This window comes from Saccostrea echinata, unplaced genomic scaffold, assembly GCF_033153115.1.
Source record: "Saccostrea echinata isolate AGI-Se365-2 ecotype Australia unplaced genomic scaffold, CSIRO_AGI_Sech_v1 ptg000086l, whole genome shotgun sequence".
Lineage (NCBI taxonomy): Eukaryota > Metazoa > Mollusca > Bivalvia > Ostreida > Ostreidae > Saccostrea > Saccostrea echinata.
The window spans coordinates 2,867,122-2,891,414 of record NW_026889835.1 but is presented as its reverse complement, the minus strand read 5'-3'; the positions used below and the strand labels follow the sequence as shown (position 1 = coordinate 2,891,414).

General features: G+C 33.3%; 1 protein-coding gene across 1 annotated transcript; it reads left to right on the top strand.

Annotated features, from left to right (window-relative positions):
- Positions 1 to 1,958: 1,958 nt before the first annotated feature.
- Positions 1,959 to 24,096, top strand: LOC133177062 (helicase with zinc finger domain 2-like). The gene is made up of 15 exons (XM_061312153.1): positions 1,959 to 2,153; positions 10,241 to 10,450; positions 11,194 to 11,230; positions 11,655 to 11,776; positions 11,899 to 11,997; positions 17,212 to 17,272; positions 17,389 to 21,037; positions 21,128 to 21,213; positions 21,338 to 21,475; positions 21,949 to 22,086; positions 22,233 to 22,840; positions 22,938 to 23,159; positions 23,344 to 23,500; positions 23,582 to 23,749; positions 23,984 to 24,096. The coding sequence occupies exons 1-15, from the start codon at positions 1,959 to 1,961 to the stop codon at positions 24,094 to 24,096; spliced, it is 6,003 nt and encodes a 2,000-aa protein (XP_061168137.1).
- The last annotated feature ends 197 nt before the right edge of the window (positions 24,097 to 24,293 follow it).

Below are 24,293 nucleotides of genomic sequence, written 5' to 3'. Positions count from 1 at the left end.
CCTCGTTTTAGAAATTATTCATACGTGGAGCATGCTCTTACGTATCGAATCAACTGAGAGATATACGCCTCATGTGCAGGTGATAAGGGTATATTGCTGCATAAATAAGGAAAGTTGACGATTGAAAATTTAAAGTCATCACGCTTATCATAAAGCTTTGTTGTTAGATTTCCATAAACGTCTTTTTCTAGTAAAATATCCAATTATGATACAGATGTGTTAGACTCTGTGGTATCTTTTATTTTAAGCTCACTGAGATATATCGTGTCGACATATAAATGGAAATAACTTTTGTTAATTGATAATACGTCGTCGATATATCTAAATGTCGAGTTGAATGTCACAGCAAGAGATTTCTTTTTTTTTAAATAAAATTTTGAATAAATGCTTCTTCATATGAATACAAAATAGGTCTGCTAACAACGGGGCGCAATTGGTACCCATGGGGATTCCAATAGATTGTTCGACCCGGTCTCCAAAAACCACAGATATTGTCAATCAGAAACTCAAGCATCTTTTTAATATCAACTTCAGAGTACTTGTGTGTACAATCAGAATGTTTTTTTAACAAAATAAGTTTGCAAATGACCAATGACAAGGTAAGCATATTTACGAGTCCCATTTTTTATTGAAAAAAAAAACAGCTGTCGATGATGTCAAAAAGCCTGGACTTTAATTTATCGTTGGGAATGGTTGTTTAAAGAGTTGAAAAATCGTATAAGTTGTAATGTTATTGATTTTGGTAAAATTTTGTGATTTCAAATTTTCCAAATTGTGATTTCAAATTTACCAAATCCTTGGAATTTTTAAGTATCCACATTTGATTTACACCACTTCTCGAATATATTGTTGCACAGTACTCCTGAAGTTTCTCCTTCACTGCTGTTAATATTTTAGTGAGGGGTAAAGAAAGAAGCTTGGTAGAACATGTTTACTGGAACCAGCTTTATATCTTTGTTTGTAAGGATTTTTATGAAGTTTCGGAATCCAATATAAATATGGTATTTCAAATTCATTTTGGTTGTTGGGAATATTAAAAATATTCAAAGCTGACATATGATTTTGAAAAATTTCCTTCTTAGAAAGGGAGCCATGAGTAAAAGTTGGATTGTCTTTTGTAGAATTAAATCCCCAAAAATCCCTTCTAAAATACAATTAAAATAATGAGCCTTACAAAGACAATGTTGTTACCTGCTTTGTCAGCTGGGACCAGTACATACTGATAATGTAGTCTATCTAATTTTTTTTCACTTCTGAATTATTGAACACAGAAGGATAGATGGTTTTTCATATTGCCCCCCCCCCATCGCTTAATGCGAGAGTTTAATCCATTCTGACAAAGTGTCAAGATCTTCTTTTCAGGGATTGTGGGAAGAATCAGAATGATACTTGACAATGTAATTTTGTAATTTACCTATTCAGAATATATAAAAATAAAAAAAAGTTCCATTTATATTGAAAAAGCAGTTGTCTTTAATGTTCAAAAAGCATGTTTTTTAATCTACCAATACTACTGAAAATTAGTTTCACAAAGTGTTGAAAAGCCAGTTGTTTTATTCGTTTCCAAAAGCATCCAATCAGATATGCAACAAAAGATTAAGATATTTCAGCGTTATGAATAAGAGTTGTGTCATCTAGCTTTTGGTCTTAAATTAAAAATTTGAACTATGCCATTAAAGGCATTATAGATACTGGTTATAAAAGACATTTAAAAACGGACTCAGATTTATGGACTTTTCTTCAATGCTCATTAAACAGATAATTTATATCATGCAAGAATATGGGCGTATCATGATCGAGAATCTTATTTCTTTGTGATAGATAATTAATGATTTTTATAATTCAGAGATATTGTAATAAATAAAAATGCTTTTTGTATATATTCAAAAGCAATCACCACTTAAAATTTATTGCTTGCCAGAAAGGCGTGATTAGAAGAGGATACTTAATTTGAAATCATGGAAACAGACGAGAACTGGGTAAAATTTTTCCAATCAGTTCTAGTGTGCATTGAGAATAAAGATCACGCCAGAGCTTTAGAATTCATCCGACAGCTTTACGATTCTGGCGAGGTCTACTACGGCGGAGTGGAGAACGAGGACATTGCCAATGAGATCTACAGGCATTGCTTGCATCTTTTAGATACAGGACAGGTGCTTCAATATTTTATTACCAATTTGTGTTTTTAAAATCAAAATGCATATATCTGTTTATTATTTCATGCTCAAATAAATTATTTAAAATATTTTTTTCATAAGGGTGAATTAAAAAAAAAAATGACCAAACGCATATTTATCAACCCACACTAAAAATACAGGCAATGAAAATAGATTTCTATGTCTCAGCATATGTCTTTAGATAGTGTCTAAATACCTGCCAAATATCTCGTTGATATCTCAATTAACAAAAAAGTTATGCCCAAAAATGATGCTAAAATTGTCAGGAGTGCAACACCTTTTTGTGACTTTTTGAAATTTCAGTATTTTTTGGAGATCTGTGAAATAAAAAATAATGCTTCATGTTGAAAATAAAGACTTTCCTGATAATATTCAAAGTATTGAGCTTTAAATGTGGACTGTAGTAACTTTTGTTTAATCAGGTTGTGGTCATGGCTGATGTTTAAAAAAATGTTATACCATGTCAGGAGTGCAAGAGAAAAAATGAAGTGTTGCCAAAAAAACATCAATTGTAAAATTCTAATAGAAAATTAAGACAAAAAAGAATTTTGGAAGTGTAAAATAATAACATATATACATTTTAAAACTTAAAAATGTTATATAAATCACAAGCAGCATTAATGAGAGTCAAGTATATGTGCATACTCCAAAATGTCAGGAGTGCAACATTTGATATTTTGCTCCCAAGCATGAAAAAACTATTATCATTATATGACTTTCTGATTTTTATTTTGGAAAATAGAGACACAAAGAACATTTTTACCAAATAGATTTATCAATTACAGGATCTGTCTGTGCTTCAGATCCATATTTCTATGGTCAGGAGTGCAACACATTTTTTTAAAGATTCAAGTTGTGTGACGAAAAGAGTTCTATTCATGCTTAGAAGTATTCATTAATTAATAATGATCTTTTTGTATAATTTAATGCTAAATTATTGACAGTTTTATTATTAGAGTCCTTCCTTTTTCAATTTTATCAATTCAGATGTGTTTTTATTCTTTTTGTGACTTTTTTAATGAACATTAAAAATAAACACACTAAAACATTGTCATAAAATTCGAGCAATTCCTCCTCAACTTCACAGAAACAACAGAACAAGTTCTTATGTAATTTTCACTTCACAATTCTACTTTAAAGGCCCCAATGCTTTTGGTCAGGAGTGCAACAAATATGTTAGAATTATAAATCATCCAATAAGAATAAAAAGAAAGAAAAAATGATGAGTAGAATTTCTCTGGTGGGTTACTGTGTTTGTCTTCTAAAGGAAAATATGCTTTAAAATATATTTTATCTTCTAAATATACATTTAAGCTAGTTTTTTGGCATAAAATAGGGTATAATTCCAGATAAAATGCGAATTTTAAATACTTTCATCTGTTTTGATTATGAAGTATTGGACTATAAGTATTGCACAATTTTATTACCACTTGATGTTGCCAACACTTTATGAATTTTTGTGTTCTGTGGTTTTAATTTTAAACTTTACTGCAGTCAGGAGTGCAACAAAACTGCTTCATAATTACCGATGCTTTTTAACTATCTTTACTAAAAATTAAGTTGAAAAAAAATGCTTGATGCTATTTGATGTTCAAAACACTATGTCTATCAACAAATTACAGAAATTTTACAGTCAATTCAGGGAATACATGTAGTTTTCATCATTTCACGTATATTTTAAATACAATTTATATATATTACACTTTGCAAATAATCATGTTTTAAGGTCTTCAAAATATAAGAAACCTGCTGTAAACGATGAAAAATATCAACACGACAAATTGGTTTACAAAGTAAGAATGGGTTATTGTGTGTTATCATTTTTAAAACAATGTTAAATAAAATACATATCAGATGTCAGCAGTGCAACACAATAATGTAACATAGGGTCACTTCAAAATCTAGTATTTTTTGTAAGAGAACTCGTATATAACAATTCTTTTTTGGCTTAGATTTAAAGAATTGACTTGAACGGACAAGAAAGTGAATTTTGGGGAATTTTATTGCTTCATATTTTTTTCATATTAAAACTTTTCAAACCAGAATTGAAAAAATAATGTAAAATAACAATCAAAAAGCCAATTTTTTTTGTCACATGTGCAAGAGAAGATACTCATTCAAGGTCTAGATTTAATCATTTATACCCCTTTTACCATTTTAAAGCATAAAAAACTATAATTTCTTGTGATTATGTATTTTAGAAAGTCTTTTAAGGTGTAATGATATTTTCTTTTTTCAAAAGAAATTTTACTAATAAAAATTCTGAAACTTTTTAATCCAATTGTCTATTCTATTGCCACTTCAGGATTTTAAACTAGAATGCATTTGCAATATGATGATATAAGTGAAAAATATGTTATAAGTAGTTGAATTTTGCCAAAAAAATTCAGTTTGGTGGTCATTTTTTTTTAATTCACCCATAAGTTAATACCCAAAAACGGTAAACTAAATGTACCATTTGATTTTGGCACAATGTCCAAATTACTGTAGATTCCTTATTTTTCGCGAGTACTTTAGAACGTGAAATGCCCGTTACATGTCAAATCGCGAGAACAATAATTCGCGAATAGACGTTTGATCTAGACATGCATTTCAAAACCATAACAATAAAAACGAGTAATTTAATTTCGAGAGTTGCTTCTCGCGAAATTACGCGATAATTAATACCTCGCGTATATTTTGGAATTTGCAGTACTCTATCAGTAAAAAAAAAACGTACTGAGATGAGAACATTTTACTTTACTTTGAACTTTAATCTCAGCGTGTTTTATAAGGGGGAAAACTTGCAATTAATGTTCCAATTATTTTAATTTTCTTCAGTCATCGTTAAAAAAACATAACAAATGTATTTTTGCAATTGGAAAGGAAGGGTGGGGTGGTTAGTGGATTTTTTTAATTGAAGGTAAAGAAGGAAACTGTCATCCAGAGTTACGAATTGGGGATTTCCTAGTGAAAATGAGTAAAATTGGTTGTCAATTCTGGAAATGTTACTTAATTCGAGTTCTTATTTTATATGCCACTTATTGAATTTTATTCTGATTTCTTGAAATCATGATAGCACTCTGCTAGACGACCGGATTGGACCCTCTCCCCTCCTCGATTTCAAATTTATCATTACCCTTATTCTCCTCTTTTTTAATTTCCTCTCTTCTTAAATATTAAATTTTTTTTTCAATCGTAATGATAAGACAGAAAAAAAAATAATGGTCTGTGCTAATAAATAAAACAGATCTTGTAAATGAATCTTCATGTTTATTGAAAATTGATGGGATTTAAAATAAAAACCTTATATTAATAAAAACGTTATTCTTTTACATTTGAACAGGTTTGTGATCCATTCCTAAGGACTAAGTGCTTTTACAGAGGTATGGAAAAAATCTTAACTAAAATATATTTTGTCCTTTCAGAGACCAAAATACATAACTTCACTTCACTTATGATAGTTTACATAATATAAATTTTCAGTAAAGCTGCTGTCTTCCGAGAATAGGGATCCAACCGACGTCTGGTTACGAGTCTTGACAGATTCAAGTATTTCTCTGGCAGTATGTATTATTTACATATCTACATGCAATTAAACACAGATGTTTGTAAAAAGATATGTTGTATTGAAAATTCCAAATTCTATTATCATATACTATATTTTATTTACATCCTGTGAATTTTATCGATTTCATTTCTTAAGGAAACCATTGTCCTTCATCAATCAGTAAACGCCATTACATGTATACCACCTGTAAAGATTTCTTGATCAGTGGCTAATCCATCAATGAAACATACAATTACGTACATTTCAGAAATACAATATCCAACCTACTTCATCCTACTTTAGATGATTATTTATAAAGACATAAATATAAACAATAAAATATCTTTCTTTGTTTGTTAGTATGGATATTAACGTTGCAGAAAAAAATTACATAGCCCCCTTCCGCGGGTTATGTATTTTTTTCTACGACAGCAAACAAAGAAAGCATTTCATTGTTTCAATGATTCCAGATTCCAAATTCTATATTCATATACTATCATGATTAATGCATCACATTTACGACGGAAATTTGTCTCCCGCGTGGCGCAGTGGTTAGAGCGTCTGCTCTGGAGTCGCGGAGTAAGGAGCTGATCCTTACGTTGAATCCACTGCAGGACGTGGAGACCGGTCCTTATATGAGATAAGTTAAACCGAGGTCCTGTGTCGCAGTAGGTGTTGGCACAAAAAAGACATCTCACTGCTCAAGCAGGGCCTGAGTGCTGAGTATAGGTATAAATTTGCAGCCCTCCACCGGAAAGTGTTGGCCTCTCCTTATGAGTGAAAAATTCTCGAGAGGGACTTTAAACAACAAACAAACGACGGAAATTTGGCGAAATTCCAAAGTCTATGGAAAAGTTGATGCGCAAAAATTGCACGTTGTATACGTTTGAAATTACTAAAACATTATATGAATTTCTTATATACAGGGCACTTCCTCCTTTCTCTTTCGATTAAAACAATCTATGTTCAATTTTACTTTGTCGCTGGGAACAGAGCAGTCTATAAATGGAGGTAGTTGTTATCAGTCTAACACTGACCAGAGCGTGTGCTCAAAAGAAAAGCACCCTCTGGGAATACAAGTTATGTGAATTTCTTCAGAACTTCTGGTCTAAGTATTCCCCAGAATTCCAGTCTACGCAAACGCACTTGCAGTTTCATACATGTACTAAGGTAATTAGTCCTGTAATTTTCAAGAATATACATATATTAGTGCTTTACAATAAAAAGGCTCGACGAAGTTTCGAACGACTCATTTGAAAAGGAAATAAGTCTCAATTATGTCATGTCAAAATTTAATGACCCCAGGACTGGGTTGCTCAAAACATTAGTTAATTTTGACCACTGGGTAAGTTAGCCGGTGGTTAAATTCTATATCCACTGGTCAACTAACCACTGGTTAAATATTTGTTGCTCAAAATAAAATTAGCCTCTGGTTAGATAACCACTGGTTAAATGATTTAACCAGTGGTTAGTATCCCATAATGCAGTACATTTGTCCACTTGTCAACCAAAAAAATGGCTACCATGGTAAATACAATGCGAGTAAAAAATGAGAAGTTATAATGTTACAACTGTATTGAAGAAGCGGAGAAACACCCATAGATGTACCAGTTATCAACACTAAACAAACGGTTTAAGTCACAAAAAGTCATGAAAGCACATGTTTGGCTAAAAATGCTGTATATTCAAGTGGAGGATCAATAAGAACATAGGGCGGTTTTGATAGGAAAATTAGCACCACGGCCAAGGTGGATAGTTGGCTGTGTAAAGACCGATGATGGTCATCATGGCCCTCATTAATCTAGTGTCGAAGATAATGCAAAGTGACTCGCCATATATCTCTTCGGAATTATTCGTATTCAATACTTGGCTATACTTAAAAGGTAAGTACATCAATTTGCATCGTTTCAAACTCAAATAATAACTTATTGAACACCTTTACCTGTTATCACCATGTAAACGTCGTCTGCTATGTTTCCGAGGAAATTCGCACTGGTTACATTCTCGCTTTAAATGCCTTGCCAGAAGGAACTCACTTCAACGTTTTAAGTCAAACACTTACAAAGAAAAAAAACTTTCTTCACATTTATATCTGTCTTTGTAACACCGATAGTTGGTAGTCTATTTGTCTGCTATTTGCACTTCTGTAAATAACAGAAATGTCATGGTCGAATACATAGATAAAGTGAGTTTGTCACTAAGGCATTTCGCTCCGTACCCGTACACTGTGTAACTAAAATGCATTGATGCATTATCCAAAGTTTATTACATAAATATCACACCTTTTAATAAGTATCAATATTTAGAGAAAATAAAGGACTACATGTATATATAGATATCTGTAAATATCAAATGTGCAAATCATTTTCTATAATTATTTTTAATTATTTATAATCACAGTGGGACCTAGTCAAAATGAATGTAAATTCAAAGGAAATAGAACACTCTTTATTTAATGCAGAAGGCAAGAAGCATCGCTTAACGAAATGGGGCCAATAAAAAATTATTTTCAAGCAAATGATAATTAAAATTGTAAAAAAAAAAAAAATTAAATAAGACATTTGATGAGAAGGGGTGGGGGGAGGTCAATTCCCAATTTATTTTTATGTATTTTAATAATTCATGGTTGGTTACCAAACTAATATATCAATTTATTTGTATCCGTTAGTAAGCCTATATACAAATGACAGACAATTTTATTCATTTTACATACATATATTTATCATAATTTTTTTTATCAACAGGATATTGCCACTTGATAAAATCCTTTGCAATACGAACAATTTTAGCCTTGAAAGAACCCATTCAATACATTCTTGCTGATGCTGAAGACATAAAATCCTATCATATCTCTGACAGTGTTGTAATCCCCTCTTCTATTTTGCTGCAAAGCCATTTCTGCTTGACTTATAAATGAATGTGTCTTTGTTTAAGTACTCCTCAACATTAAATTCATGATTACAATGTATACAAGACTTTGTTTCTTTTGTTATCCTCCAAAATCTACAACAAACAATAACTAGGTAGCCATGCTTATCCACTGGATAAGAGACTTAACAGCACCTCTGTGGAATGGCTAACTTTGGCCAATATTTAACCACTGTTCTTATTGATCCTCCACTTGAATATACAGCATTTTTAGCCAAACATGTGCTTTCATGACTTTTTGTGACTTAAACCGTTTGTTTAGTGTTGATAACTGGTACATCTATGGGTGTTTCTCCGCTTCTTCAATACAGTTGTAACATTATAACTTCTCATTTTTTACTCATTTAACCAGTGGTTATCTAACCAGAGGCTAATTTTATTTTGAGCAACAAATATTTAACCAGTGGTTAGTTGACCAGTGGATATAGAATTTAACCACCGGCTAACTTACCCAGTGGTCAAAATTAACTAATGTTTTGAGCAACCCAGTCCTGGACTGGGTTGCTCAAAACCTTGGTTAGCGCTAACCGCTGGTTAAATCTCTTATCCAGCGGTTAACTTTTAACCATTGGTTAAATTCTGTTGCTCAGTGGTTAGTATCCCATAATGCAGTACATTTGTCCACTTGTCAACCAAAAAAATGGCTACCATGGTAAATACAATGCGAGTAAATTACCTACATTTAACAATTTGATAGCAAAGTTAACCAGTGGATAAATTCTGAGCAACAGAATTTAACCAATGGTTAAAAGTTAACCGCTGGATAAGAGATTTAACCAGCGGTTAGCGCTAACCAAGGTTTTGAGCAACCCAGTCCAGCTGGAAAATTCTTCTCACACCGTGAAGTTATATGTACTAATCTCCGGCGAAATGTGTTCTTGGATTTTAATTGGCTAAAAATCTGTTTCTAAATTTACATCAGAAAAAAAACGTAACGTGTTAAAGAAATAAATACGTTAACAAATTTTATGTATTCACTGCAAAATTTAAACATTGGAAATGAATTTTTAAACCCACTAATTTTTAAATTTAATTTTGCTCTCTACCCGAGATAAGTACATACCATTTCATTGTGTGAGACGAATTTTCCTTTCGGCGAGCAGAATATGATGGAGATAAAAGAAATATAAAGACAAGCATGTTTTATAATGGTTTTGTAGATAGAAGTAGATAATGGTAATAAACAGTTTGCCAGTACATTTTGTCTGAAAGTGTAAATGACTGCCATTCTGGGAAGGGGGTGCTCTATGTAAATCGGAGTTAGATACCTTGTGTTATAATTAAAGTATGGGTTAAGTAATTTATTCAGAAACAAGTGTCTGTAATATTAATACATGTACATGTATATGAGAATTCTGCATTGCAACATTATTTTTCGTGTGCTGGATTAATCCTTATGTTATGATTCAACAAAAAAAGTCGTAGGCTGTATGAACGGATTTCGTGTATTAAGAGGGAATAGAATGGTAATAAACTGAAGATGAATGTGTTATTTGATCTAAAACAATAGCTAGCTGTCTAAGCTTTAAGCTGCTTAATTAGTTTGTTTGTCTTTGACATAATTTTTTGTTGTTGTAAATGTTGAAATTCATGTTTACTTCCAAAGAAAAAACTCAGGTTGCTGAGAGAAATACAAGAAGTCATAAACGAGTACTCTGTAGTAGAACATCCGATAGTTTGGCACTGCATGGCCGAGTTAAGGACTTCCTACAACCATATGCTGGGTCTGAATGCCGGAAATCAAACCGCCACAGAAATCATACGAAGAGAATTGCTTAAATTTTTTGTTTGCAGTGGCTGGAAACTTCTTGAAGAGGTAAAGAAGTGGTTATCAAAAGAAATATCAAGTAGTTTATACATGTATGTATGGCATGTCAAACGTTGCAATTTTTGATCTTTTTCATTTATATTGTATAATTTTCCATTTGTATTGGATAATTTTCCATTTGTATTGCATAATTCTTATTTGTATTGTATAATTTCTTAAAAATTATCTATATTCGTTAATTTTTTTTCATGTCTATTGTATCCGAGCATTGTTTATTTTGTTTCGTTACGAAGGATTTCATTTGATCAAGTTTTAACCTGTATCGTGCTGAAAACGAGCGAGATGTTCCGGGTGCTCAAAGCAAACTATTTGCGTGCATAATAGGGGACGCCAGATGGAAATAAATAATATGTCCTCAGAAATGTTGACTGGGAAGAAAATAAATAAAATGACCTTGACTAGTGGGAAATTTTACAATAAAAATGGAAATTATATAATACAAAGGAGCAAATAAATCCACATTTTAAGTTCAGTATTTATACTCAGTATACTGGTTGAATAGACAATATCTTTAAACATCTTTTTCATAATGTGTTTAAAACTTCACTTCTCTAGATTGTTTTTATAATTCTCAAAGCAGTGTAATTGATTTTTGCCCCCCCCCCCCCCCCGCCTTTGTCTTTGTCTGAACCTGAATATACACATATATGCGAAAATTATGCATAAAGAATTGTTGAATATTTTGTCATTTTTACTTGCTTGGTTCACAGAAAATTTTATTTTTGAAACAGAATTTAGGTGAATTGGTTTGCAGAATGTGCATGAACCGTAAGTAGGATCACAGTTTTACCTGCATAAAGGGGATTTGGTTAGTTATTTTAATAACCGTAAAATATTTTTTCTTAAATACAAGACATTTTATTATCCCCATATAAAAGAACTGTAGTGATATTCAAAGTGCCATTCTTTCTCGGTAAAAAGGGGGGGGGGGTATGAATAAATAGAAAAAATATGTTAAATGTATGTCGTTTTCCAGAAGAGATTGATTACATACCTATGTGAATTTATCAAAGGATTAATAGGTGTTTAGGAAACATTCAAATTTATAAGATGTGTTATTTGTATACTACTTGATAATTTTGCTTCAACATGACGAAGAACAATTTGCTTCTGAAGATGGCGTACATACTATTTTTGTATTAAAACATTGCTCACCCCAAATAAGATAAATGTAACGATGTTCTTTCTCCAGTGCGGAGAGATTTCCAACAATATCCCGAATTTTTAACACTTTTAACCCTCTGGGCCCACGCACTGGAAAAAGTTGGGAAAGTGGAATTAGCTATTCAAAAGGCACAGGAGGCAAATGACGAGGTATATTTACATGTAAGAAACACTTTTTTATGATAAATGCTAATATGTCTATTTCATAATAATGTAACAAATCGTTAATTTTTACTGTGTGTGTGAAAATTTTTTTTTACATAAATATGAAGAAATTGGAGTCAAGATTACTTTGCCAAAAGGCCCGAGAAAGCGACAGCGAACCAGATGAAGAGTGGTTAAAAGATACATATGCTTTTGACTTTGCAAAGGTATTTATTTACTTATTACATGTATGAAGTGCAATGTTAAATGATTAATATCCTTTAGAAAGATTATTTACCATTTTATGTTTCTTTTTAGTTCATCTGAGTTACTCAGATTATATAGTGCTTTCTGTTTCCTGTTGTTTTGTAAAACATTTTTTTACTTCAGAACCACTGAACAAATTTCAACCAAACTTGCCTAACAAGGATACTTGAGTGTTTGAAAATCATTTTTCCCAGATGAAAAAGACCTTCCAACAGAAGATTTTTTTTTCCAGACCCACTTCTTTCCACCTATGCCCTAGAATTAATCCATTCCACCCCATATACATCCGCATGAAAAAACTTCTATTCCTAAACTAGCACTACTTCCGTGGTCAATGAAATAGGATAAAATTAGTAACCTGTGACTTACTTTTGCTTTCTACTATAAAATGAAGGATTACAGGTACGTGATGACTTCAACTTTTCAATCGTCAACTTCCCTTGCTTATGTTGCAATATACCCTTATCACCTGCAGATGGCGAGGGTTCTCCATCATTTGAAATTTTACTGTGTTTCAGACTTTACGTAAACCACTAATATTCGCGGTATTTTCGCGATCAAATTCGCAACTGAACCACTATTCATTATAATTACAAAAGCATATTCACACAATTTTTTGAATCACTTATTTGTTACACAAATTGTATGGTCATGCATAATAATAAAAAAAAAAGATTAATGGATATTTAAAACGCTTAGAATGTATCCATATAATAATGTACATACAATGTACTACATGTATAAGACAAATCAACTGTAAACCCCCCCCCCCCCCACTTACACACACCTTAAAAATATAAGTACGATTTAAAACAAGAGGCCCATGGGCCACATCGCTCACCTGAGTAACTTTGGCCATGCTGTTCTTTACCAGATTCCCCCCTTTTAATATACCTATTGTGGCCCCGCCCTACCCCCGGGGGTCATGATTTGAACAATTTAGAATAACCAATTTACAATAATGTCTGATGACGTTTTTTTTATTTTGCTTGACAAGGATACTTGGGTAGCTCCCCCCTTAACTGAAAATGTTTGTTTGTGTCCCACACCCCCTCCTATCTGAAAATGCTTCCTACGAGCCTTATCAGTGAGAACATCACAACAAACTCACATTTATTAATACTTGTACCGGAATGAATGATGTTTCACGATTGCTAGCTATATGAATAAGGCCCAAATAATATCTGTGTTTCATTAGTTGTATGTCAAACTAAACTTTATGAACAACTAAGTACTAATGGCTTGATATCTACAGAAAAGATATCATTTGATTTTAAATTAAAAAGTCAAATCTATACATTGTTTCTTCATTATTTACCCCTGTCTTACGTTTTGGTATTAAATTAATTAAGTATTAAAAGTAATAAATAAATTACCTATTCCCAAAACCCCCTCTCAGTTTTTCCTTTCTTCAGTCTTTTGCAAAAGTGTATTCTGTTTGCGATTTCTTATTTTCTTGTGGTTTGAATTTTGATGATAGATCCCGTGGTTTGAATTGTATTGCAATTTTTTTTTTCATTTTTAATTAACAATTTACCATCAATATATATATCAATATATCTCTTTGTTTTTAAATATATCCTTTCGAAATTTCACCAGTTATATTAAAATTTGTTTTAAAGTGCTGTAAAATTAGGAAACTTACTAGCCTTCAACATTTTTATTTGAGTAAGTCAAGATTAGGTAAGCCTTACTCAGTTTTATAGCGTGCAACAGAAGTACGTCTCAAGTAAACCCGACTCAACTGGGGTTTAAACCCGGCTTACGTGATCCGCGGATCAGCGGCTGAGCTGTACTTATCTGAGCCATAGGTACGCAACCGGCCATTAAAGTTACGACATAACTTTGGAATATCCTAAGATAAGACGAGGTTTGTGAAACGGATAAGTAATGAACTTAGGAAAAAGTTCTTTCTTAAGATACAACTTAGTCCTAAGTTAGCTTTGTCAAACGGGCCAGTGGTTCTGAAGTATAAAGACATATATTTATAATAAATTTTGAAATTTTGAAATAATTAAAAATGCAACTAGCAATTATACGGTCACATGGAAGCGTGAAAACAATTAATTTGTCTTTCTTCCTTCATGCGTAAAGTTCAGCATAGGCATGGGGATAATTGATTCATGCATGGTGAAGCAAGACAAAGTGCCCTAATTAGAAGATAATTATATAAGTGCTTTGCCTTAAAAATTGAAAGACGGTAGATTTGTTTGATTAAAGTTTCAGTTAGAGAGAATTTATGATCTTATTTTCTGGTTATCACAGATCTTACTGTGTCGCAAAATTTTTACTGTGTCGCACGAATAAAGTTTGAATCGTTACTGTTTCGGAGAAAATTTTACTGTGTCGGGGCCGACACAGTAAAACAGCTCATGGAGAACCCTGTTAATGGGGTTTATGTCTCTCAGTTGACTCGATACGCAAGAGCATGCTCTACGTTACTCCTACAAGTAAGAGCCTCGGTTAACGTCCCTACGCTCCTTATATACCTTGGACTCTTACATCCGAAAGCCATTTTCTAATTGGGTCGTTCCGCCTGAGATTTTGGGCGGAACATATTATGCGTTAAATAAACTGGAAACAATTAATTCTCAGGTACCTACATGTTAACATGGGGTGTAAAAGTCACAAGAAATCTTGAAATCCACTTTATTCAGTGTGCATTATTGTTCATTAATCAAAATCGTCATTATTTCAATTTGTCACCAGAATTACTTTCGATTTGACCTCATGTTAATTTTGCGGATTGCTAGTCAGAAAACAAAAATTTCAGTGATTTCATAGCGGAAAACTAGTTTCGTTTCGTCAGATTTTCTGCATTCCATTCCAGAATTTCAAACAGACGACTTGTTTTAATTTCTGCTTCGATTTTAAAAATAATGGATTTATCGCTAATACGAGAGATTAACATTGTTTTGTGTGTATTACAAGTTTTATCGCAAATAGTGAATATTTTATTGTTTTGTGTCATTCGTTAATGTTTAAAGCCTGAATTTTTAATTAAACAATTTATTTCTACTTGAGGTCTCAGCGGCGAGAATTTTTACAATGGATGCTAGAAGTTACGCGGCGCCAAGTCAAAAGTATCTCGCCATGAACCTCTAGCATGCTGGAGTAGCTCTACGTATGATCAATTTCTAAAACGAGGCAAGCTATTGACAAACAAGTTTATGAATCAAGGATATCAACAGTCTCGTTTGAAGTCATCATTTCGCAAGTTTTACGGTCGATACAATGACCTTGTCAGCACATACAACTTATCATTGAGTCAAATGCTGACTGACCTTTTTCATACTAATTGTTAAGCCTTTAATTATAGACTGAACTGTTGACGGATTTTTCCGGTTTTTTTTTTTTTTTTTTTTTTTTTTTGATCATGACAAGGAGCACACGGCGGGTGTGACCGGTCGGCAGGGGATGCTCACTCCTCCATGGCACCTGATCCCACCTCTAAATTTTGAGGTACGTGTTTGCTCTGCTCCAAATTTGTATCGTTTCATTGGACTTTCGAGATTGAATACTGTTCGTTATCGTCATATTTCATTTCAAACAATTATTTTTCTTTTTTATTTAACTTTGTTTATTATTAACTTTTTTTTTTTATTTTTTACGATTTATTTTATTTTTACTACTTATTATTATTATTGAGCACATAGGATGTTGAAATCGTTGCCCCCCCCCCCCCCCGAAAAAGAAAAACAACGTTGAACGAGCTTTTATAATTCTCTGAAGAATGAAGTTCCTAGTTTTAATGTCATTGTATTCAATTTTGATAAAAGCAAAACTTAAGATCTATTATTCCCATCTATACGAGGATTTATCAAAATTTAAGTGGACTAGCGCCATAAAATTAAAACCACTTTAGGTGTCGTCAAACCCCTTCACTCCGTCACTACCCTAACTCCGTCACTTTCGTGAAACTCCGCGCTGTTTGTGAATGAATGCGATCGTGAGTCATTTTTTTACATGCTGAAAATCTACAATCCTAATTGGTACAAATCTCTTTTCTGCTTAAACTTGCAGTAAGACATGACATTCTCGGCGATACATAATTAGCGTCTCTCAAATGGTGACCTAGATTCTCACTGGTTAAGAAATTAATAACATTAGCAACTTTAGATTCTTGTTAACAAACAATGAGATGACATAAGCCACACCTTTTTACTGTAAGAAACGATGTAATTGGTTCCTTGCGTCACTCGTTGACTCTGACTCATTTTTATTCGATGTGTGTTTCACCCGTGAATGAAAAGCTGTGTAAAGAGCAAGGTTCCCTTTATGCATGAAACGGCCCTTTTCTTGTATCAATTAATTGACTATCACCCTCTGTCCCATTTCATATATCATAATAATGTAGAGACTTAACTCTCTAAGTTCCTATAACAAAATTTCTTTTTGAGAATTCAGGTATTGGAAAACAGGCTTTGTGGAAATGTAATGTTCTTGAAATTTGCAGAAAACAGGCATATTTGACTACATTCAGCAAAGAATAAAAATATGAGCACAGCCCTTGATCCAAAATTAAAACATGCTTTATGATCTTATGAAACAGAAAATGACGCATTTCATGACGACATAATGCATTGACCATGCGGAAAATTACGTCATGTTTAATAGATGCACTGTCACCAAGGGTCCAAGTGATAAATACTGTAGTCAACAAAAACTGAGCAGTTTCGATTTTTCAGAAACTCACAGTTCCAAAAAAATGCTAATTGGCCCTTGCTCTTTCAGTACTGATGAGCTAATCCGGCAACCAATGAGAATCTAGGTCACTATTTAAGAGACGCTAATTATGTATCGCCGAGAATGTCACGCCTTACCGAAAGTTTAAACAGAAAAGAGATTTGTATTAATACGGTATGGATTGTTAAATTCACTCGAGGTTTGTTTGGATGGAGTTATAAGCTTTAAAAATATTTAAAAAATATTTTAAACATCAACAACATGGTTTAATGTTAAATAATTATAAAGATGATATAATGAAGCAGTGTAGGTTTATTTTCCTCCAACTTATTTCTCTATGGTCCAAGTTGAAATACGCTAGGGATATCAGGATCACAAAAAGGTAGAAAAGGAAAAATATCACATGTGGATGAACAAAAAAATTGTGTATTATACTCAGATGATCCGTAAGGCCAATGGGTCTCTTATTTTTATTCAACACAATTTAGTCTCAAGAACAAAGAAAATCAGCGAACATATCATTAAAGAAGAAAAAATCAAGAAGCAGACGTAAGACCTTTCTTGGAAAACTCTTTTTGACATCAATTTGTTATCAAATAATCTCACCTATCTCGAGTAAAACTTTTTAATTTATTTATCTATATATTTTTTATTATTTTTTGCAGCAAAACGAAGAGATAAAACAAGCCAAGATAGTGGGAGGTTTGACCCATTGGGCGAGGAAAACAAGGCTGAAGATGTACATAATGCAATTGTTGAAGTTAATAGTTCCATCAAAAGCTGGAAAGACGTAACAGAATTTGATCTGCCGATTGGAAAACCCCGAAGGAGAAGACATAGACTACAAAAAATAATACCGGATGAAGGAAATTCTCAACAACATCAGCGACATCCAAAGTCACAAGCTGAATCACGCTCGAAATTTAATAGGCCGATCACTAGAAAAACGACTACCCCGGGAGGATTTTCTGAAGATGAATTTGACATGTTAACTCCTGAAGATTTAGAGGAATTTGGTTGGGACTTTGAATCCTCTGATGAGGAAAGTTCATCGCAAGAAGAATTTAGAAAGTCATCACAAGGTGAAGAATCGCAGCATGAAAGTTTTTTTGAAGAATCGCGCCAATTCTACAGCTCTCAAAACCAAAATGAAAGTATTGATGAAAACCTGTTAAGAAATGGTCTTGAACTTTCTGAAGGTTGTGTAAGTAAACTAAGGCATGTCAAAAATAGGACATTTTACCACGAAATGCGCAGCAAAGAGGAATGCCTTGAGCTGTGCAAAAACTTTCCTGATACCTACAAACATTGTAAATTGCAAATTTTCAATCCTCACAAAGCACTTTGTTTTTCCTTGGTTGATGAACTTGAGATAGAAATTTCAGGACGATCAAAATGCGGGAAAGCCTTTAATCAAGACCAGGTTGTTGTTGAAATTTTGAAAAATCCCAGAAAACTACCTATCAGTTCAGTGCAACCTACGAAGAGTTCTGAAAATGCTTTGAACAAAACATTTGGAAAAGTCATTGGAATTACCAAAAGAAATGAAACATTGCCTAAACATCCTGTCTTTGTGTGTACCCTTGATCGATATCAAATGTACCATATGAAGCCGCTTTGCAAAACAGTTCCCAAAATTCATATTCTAAATTCGAAGAAGGAAAGAGAGTCTCAAGTTCAGATTTATAAGTATGACAAAAGAGGAAAGGATCTTATATTTGATAGGCTAAAATCAATCGATCAATCAAAACGAAAAGGATATATTTTTCTTGTGTGTTTCATTGCTTGGAATGATCTCTATCCACTTGGAGCTGTCATCAGAATGTTTGATGGAAAATGCGATATAAAAACCTCACTCAGACTGCTTTGTTTGAGAAACAATATATCTGTACTCTACCAGAAAAATACAGTCAACGAGGTAGAAAAAATAATACAGCAAATGTCCGATCAGAACAAAAATGAACAACGGATAGACTTTTCAGAAAGTCTGTCTGTTTTCACAATCGATGGAAAAGGCTCTCAAGACTTAGATGATGCACTTAGCATACGAAAAATATCAGAAACAGAATTCGAAATCGGTGTTCATATTGCTGATGTTGGCAGTGTTGTAAAGAAGGATGATCCTATTGATCGAGAGGCACAAGAGAGATCAAATTCGTGTTATCCGGGTAATAACAGTCCACCATATCATATGCTCCCTGAGCCTTTGGCGACAGATATCTGTAGTCTTCTTCCTCAAAAGAAGCGAAAAACACTTTCAATTTTTTACAAAATGGACGTATATGGAAATGTCTTGGGAAAAAAGATTGAACGCACTTTAATTGAATCCAGACGACGTTTTACGTATCAAGAAGTTCAACAACTGTTGTCAAGAACAACTGAAAACGAAGAGTTCATGCAAGAATTTCGAAACTTGCATTGTATAACCAAGCAAATTCGTTTAAGGCGCTTGAAAAATAAAATATTTTCCTTTCCATTTGAATCACCATTCAAAGACAGCGATAACTCTTACTTAGAGAGTCTTGATGCTCACATAATTGTAGAAGAATGTATGATTCTTGCAAATCAAACCATAGGCCAGGCATTGATTGAAAGGTTTCCAGACTGTGTTCCTCTTAGAATACAAAGTGAACCTTCATCTTCAAAAATCAATGAATGGTTAGAAAGTTACCCTGTCATTGCAGAATTCGTTCTATCGCTTCAGGATCAAAAACTTCCAACAAATAGAACATTGTCTTTCGAAAACATTTCTGAAGACAAATTATTGCAACAACTACCAGTACAAAAACATATATGGAACAAAATCGAATCAAATTGTAGAGAGAAAAATTTTAAGAATATGCAGAGATTAATTGGTACCGATGAATTTCACCCATTTCAAGCAATGGCATATCAGTCATGGATCTCATTTCAAGAGACTTCATGTTATCAGTGTTCGGGATCATCTCAAGAGAAAGGACATTTTTCTCTGGGAATTGCTCCGTACGTTCATTTTACGTCTCCCATTCGGCGTTATGCAGATCTGATTGTGAATCGTCTTGTTCATGCCCTTCTTGACAACAAAGGGTCTCCCTATTCTCAGAGAGAAGTTGAAATGTTGTGCAAAAAAATCAATGGAAGCCGAAGCAGAGAATTTGAGAGACAGTGTCGGTTAATGCACCTTGGAAAACAAATTAAACAACAACCAATTATATTAAACAGCTTGGTCTTATCAGCATCAGAAAAATCTCTTTTAGTTTGTTTTCCTGGTCAAAGAGAATTAACCAAATCATGTGGTGAAATTCAATATCATTTACTAAAGCTGAAATCAAAACCAGATGTAGAGGAAAGTAAAGACAAAAAACATTTATTGACTCTTTCATGGCAACAGCGTTTGTATTCATCACTTGGATTTTCGTCTAATGCGTCAAATTCTAAAAGAGGGCCAGTTAAAATCAATCCACATCAAAGGGTACTTTTTATGTCCCTCTTAAAATGGAAACGGTTGTTAGAATCTCTCATCAGAAACAATATGAGTTCTCTGGATGAGAATATATTCTTTGAAAAAGAAGTTTTACCAAGTGCTATTGAGTGCCAAGGTACACATTCCGATGTAAGTTCTGAAACGATAGATGGTATCATTGGAAAACAATACACTGATTTCAGTTTGACTTTTAGCTCTGCCCAAATCATTCCTATTCAAATGGGAGCTGAACAATATGGAGGAATGCTTATGCCAGTTATTCACCTCATAGAAAATACAAAAAATGTGAAGTGCTGCGTACAACATATGTCTGATCCAGTGCAATGTTTCTCTTCATACGCCACTAGACATGCAGGCAACCGAAGGATGACATCTTCTGAATATATTCAAAGATGGCTGAACATATTTCGAATGGAATCCGTAACCAATGCAACAAAGTCCATATCAATTGTCATAAACGATTTGCGCGTTAACTTTCATGGATCTGGTGAAATTTACGATGGTTCGTTCATACTTCTAAGGTCATTTTGTCTGCAGAGAGATATAGACTTCAGATGGCACATTGAAAAGGAGAGTGAAAAGTGTGTCTCATACCAAACGGATTTTATTTGCATCCGATGTGAATTGATAAAAGGGATTCCTTTGCAGGCAAGTATAGCAAGTTCACCAAATGAGCGAAGAATATGGGTTGGTCATGGAGAGACAAAGATTTTTCAAAGGGGTAAAAACAGTGGAGATGTTAAAGTACACTTTAAATTGCACAAAGACAGTCCTAAACTAGCCCCTTCGATGGAGGGTGAGAGCAGTCCAGTGTGCACTGTTGAAATACTTCAAATGTCTGATTCAGACAAGTAAGTCACTAAAATTCGTTAATTTTAATTTCAGGTAAATGATTGATTAACAGATAAATCTAGAGTTTAAAAAATATTCTGTATTTTCAGGAATATTGAAGATGCCTTTAAAGGATTAGAAAACGCAGGGCAACTTGCTAAGTCAATAGCTTTAAGAGAAAAATTTCAATCTCTAGGTAAATAATTTACTTTAGAAGAACAACTGCTAGATTTTAATTTTTTTTGGGGGGGGGGGGGGGGGCTTACATAGAAATTGCAAAGGCTTACATTAAGAAATTTATAAAAACACGATTTTTTTAGACGACGCCCATGTGAGATTGGCAAAAGAAACAAAGCCTGATGTGATGCACGAATCTTTACAACCGAACAATGAAAAGCAGTTAGAGGCCATAAAGAAGGCCCTTTCATCTAGATTTACTCTCATTCAAGGTCCTCCTGGTAAGTATTTACCTGATCATGTTTTATTTAATTTATTCAAAGAAATGTGTTCAACTTCTAATATTGTAAAATCAAGAATTTTCGAGGGTGTTTAATTTTCGTTGTTTGGTTACCCACGAGTTTATGTCCCCAACGAAATATACAAGTTGACGTTTCTTCTTCAACCACGAAATCAAATCCCTTCGAAGAGACATCTTTTCCTCAAACCACGAAAATTTGACCCCACGAAAGTGATTTTACAGTATAGCTAATGCAAATGAAAGTAGACTCGCGAGTTTTTTGATAACACCAACTAAATAAAATATTATGTCAAAGTAATACGCAAGCATTTTATAAATTAAGAATGCCTGCATCAGATCATTTAGCTTTGATTGGTCATCAATAAAGGGTTTGGTTCAGTCTAGGAATACTTCATTAAGGCGAGATCTGTAGCAAATTTGCCTGTTGTTTGCAATTAATATTTATTGTAATAGGTACAGGCAAGACCTTGACTGGAATTAAGCTCATATTGTTGTTTACGGACATCAATCTGAAGTATCGAGAAAACGGTGGTGACCATAAGCAAGTTGTTTACTGCGGACCTTCAAATAAGTCTGTTGATTTAGTAGCACGTATGTATTGATAGTATTGATTGATGTATTGATATGATAATTTCATCACCTGTATTATTAATTCAACAAGCTAATAGTCATAAAAATATTAATTCAATAAATACATACTTCCTATTAAAAGTGGTGATTTTTTCCTTCCAATGTAGGATGGATAAGAACTCATTTAAGAGATCGTTCCCCAAAAATGGTGAGAATGTATGGAAGTTCCATAGAAAGTACCGTATACCCAATTCCCGGTAGAGATTACATAAATCAAACCTCATGCAAAGACAATCGACCGGATTTTGATCTCGAAGAAGTGTCACTCCATAACTTGATTCGAGTAAAGGATAAAGAATTCGCTGAAGAACTTAGACAGTTTGATAAACTTTTCAGGGAAAATCCAGATGGTACCTGTATTGACCCAGAAAAAGTTATTGAATATAAAAAGTTACTCTCAAAGGCGACAGAGGAGGAGCTTAAACATTATGACGTTATCTTTTGCACAACTGCCGTAGCAACAAATGCAAAATTTCTTAAAGCCACAAAAAATAAAATATTTCAGCTCATAATTGATGAGGCAGGCATGTGCACTGAACCAGAAACCATGGCTCCAATTATTGCTGCAAAACCAGACCAAGTCGTTCTTATTGGTGACCATAAACAACTTCAACCAATCATCATTTGTGAAGAAGCGGCTAAATTGGGACTTTCAACATCCCTCTTTGAGCGATATGCTGACAATGCTGTGTTTTTAGACATCCAATACAGAATGGTAGGGATATTTTTTCATCTGAGTTAATTGAATATTTATACGTACTATGCATGTAGAAAGGCAATCAGAGCTAATAAATCCGTATTTCATTTATTAGAATGAAAAGATTTGCGAATTTCCATCAAAACAGTTTTACAAGGGAAAACTTAAAACCGGACCTTCCGGAAAATATAAAGTCAAGGAACCTTTACAAATATGGAGAAATCCACATATCCCTCTCCTGTTTTGTCACATAGAAGGAGAAGAAGAATGCCTAGCGGTATCTACAGAAGAGGGAAATCAGCAGTCGAGGAGCAACAAGGCAGAAGTGGAACACGTGGTAAGATATTTCTTCCAACCGCTCCTATAATCAATTTGAATTTAATTTCATCTTTCCAGCTCCCTGAATTTGTTACAATTCAAAATCTTTAGTTGTATAAATCAAATTACTATACACTTAAAGAAAAAATCAAAATTCTAGTGGAACATAAGATGAAAATGATTTATTTGTCTTGCTTTAATAGGTTAAAGTTTATGATTTTCTGATGTCTCATAATGGAATACAGACACATAACATTAAAGTTATGTCGCAGTACAATGCACAGTGTTTTGCGATACGACAGGCTCTGTCGGAGAAAAGATTCATTAATTACAAAGTTAATACGGTTGTATCTAGTCAAGGTATGTTGTTTGTTAAATTTTGTGACAAAAAGCAAATTTCATTATTTCACAATTAGAATTCCTCTTCTTTTCCATTGCCAGGTGGTGAGTGGGACTATGTGATTTTCAGCACTGTCAGATCACTTCCAGATTACAGGATTGAATCATATCCTACACTAGGCTGGTGCAAGAAAAACCTAGGTTTTATTACAGATAAACACCAAATCAATGTTGCTCTTACCCGTGCCAGAAAAGGCATTATAATCATAGGTAAAAATCATGGTTTTCCAGAATTCATTATTCATTCACTGTCTATGAAGATAAAAAGTTTTGAGCCATAATTGAATAGTATCATTGCTTTTATTAATGTATCTGACGAGAGGGAAAAAATTATTTCATAAAAACGTGAAAAGTAATTTTACTTGATTTAATATAAAACCACACGTAAAGCTTAATCGCTGTATGTCATTGTAATACGCCTTACATTATTCATGACTATTGTAGGAAACAAGAAGCTGCTTCAATGTGACCTTGTTTGGGGAGAACTGATAAGCCACTACACAGCACTAGGCTGCGTAGTGGATGCTGAGAAACAAAATCTCAAGAGAAGAAAATAAAATTTTATAAAGACAAGATAATTACCAAATTTGTTCAAATAATTATCCAACGAAACCAGTTTTCGAAAATCAGAAAAGACATAGATTTGAGATATAACTACATAAATTAAAAATTGATCAGTGAACAAGATAGACCATACATTTAATCAAAACTTTCCATTTTATTTTACATTATTTTAAAAGACATATTAAGTATT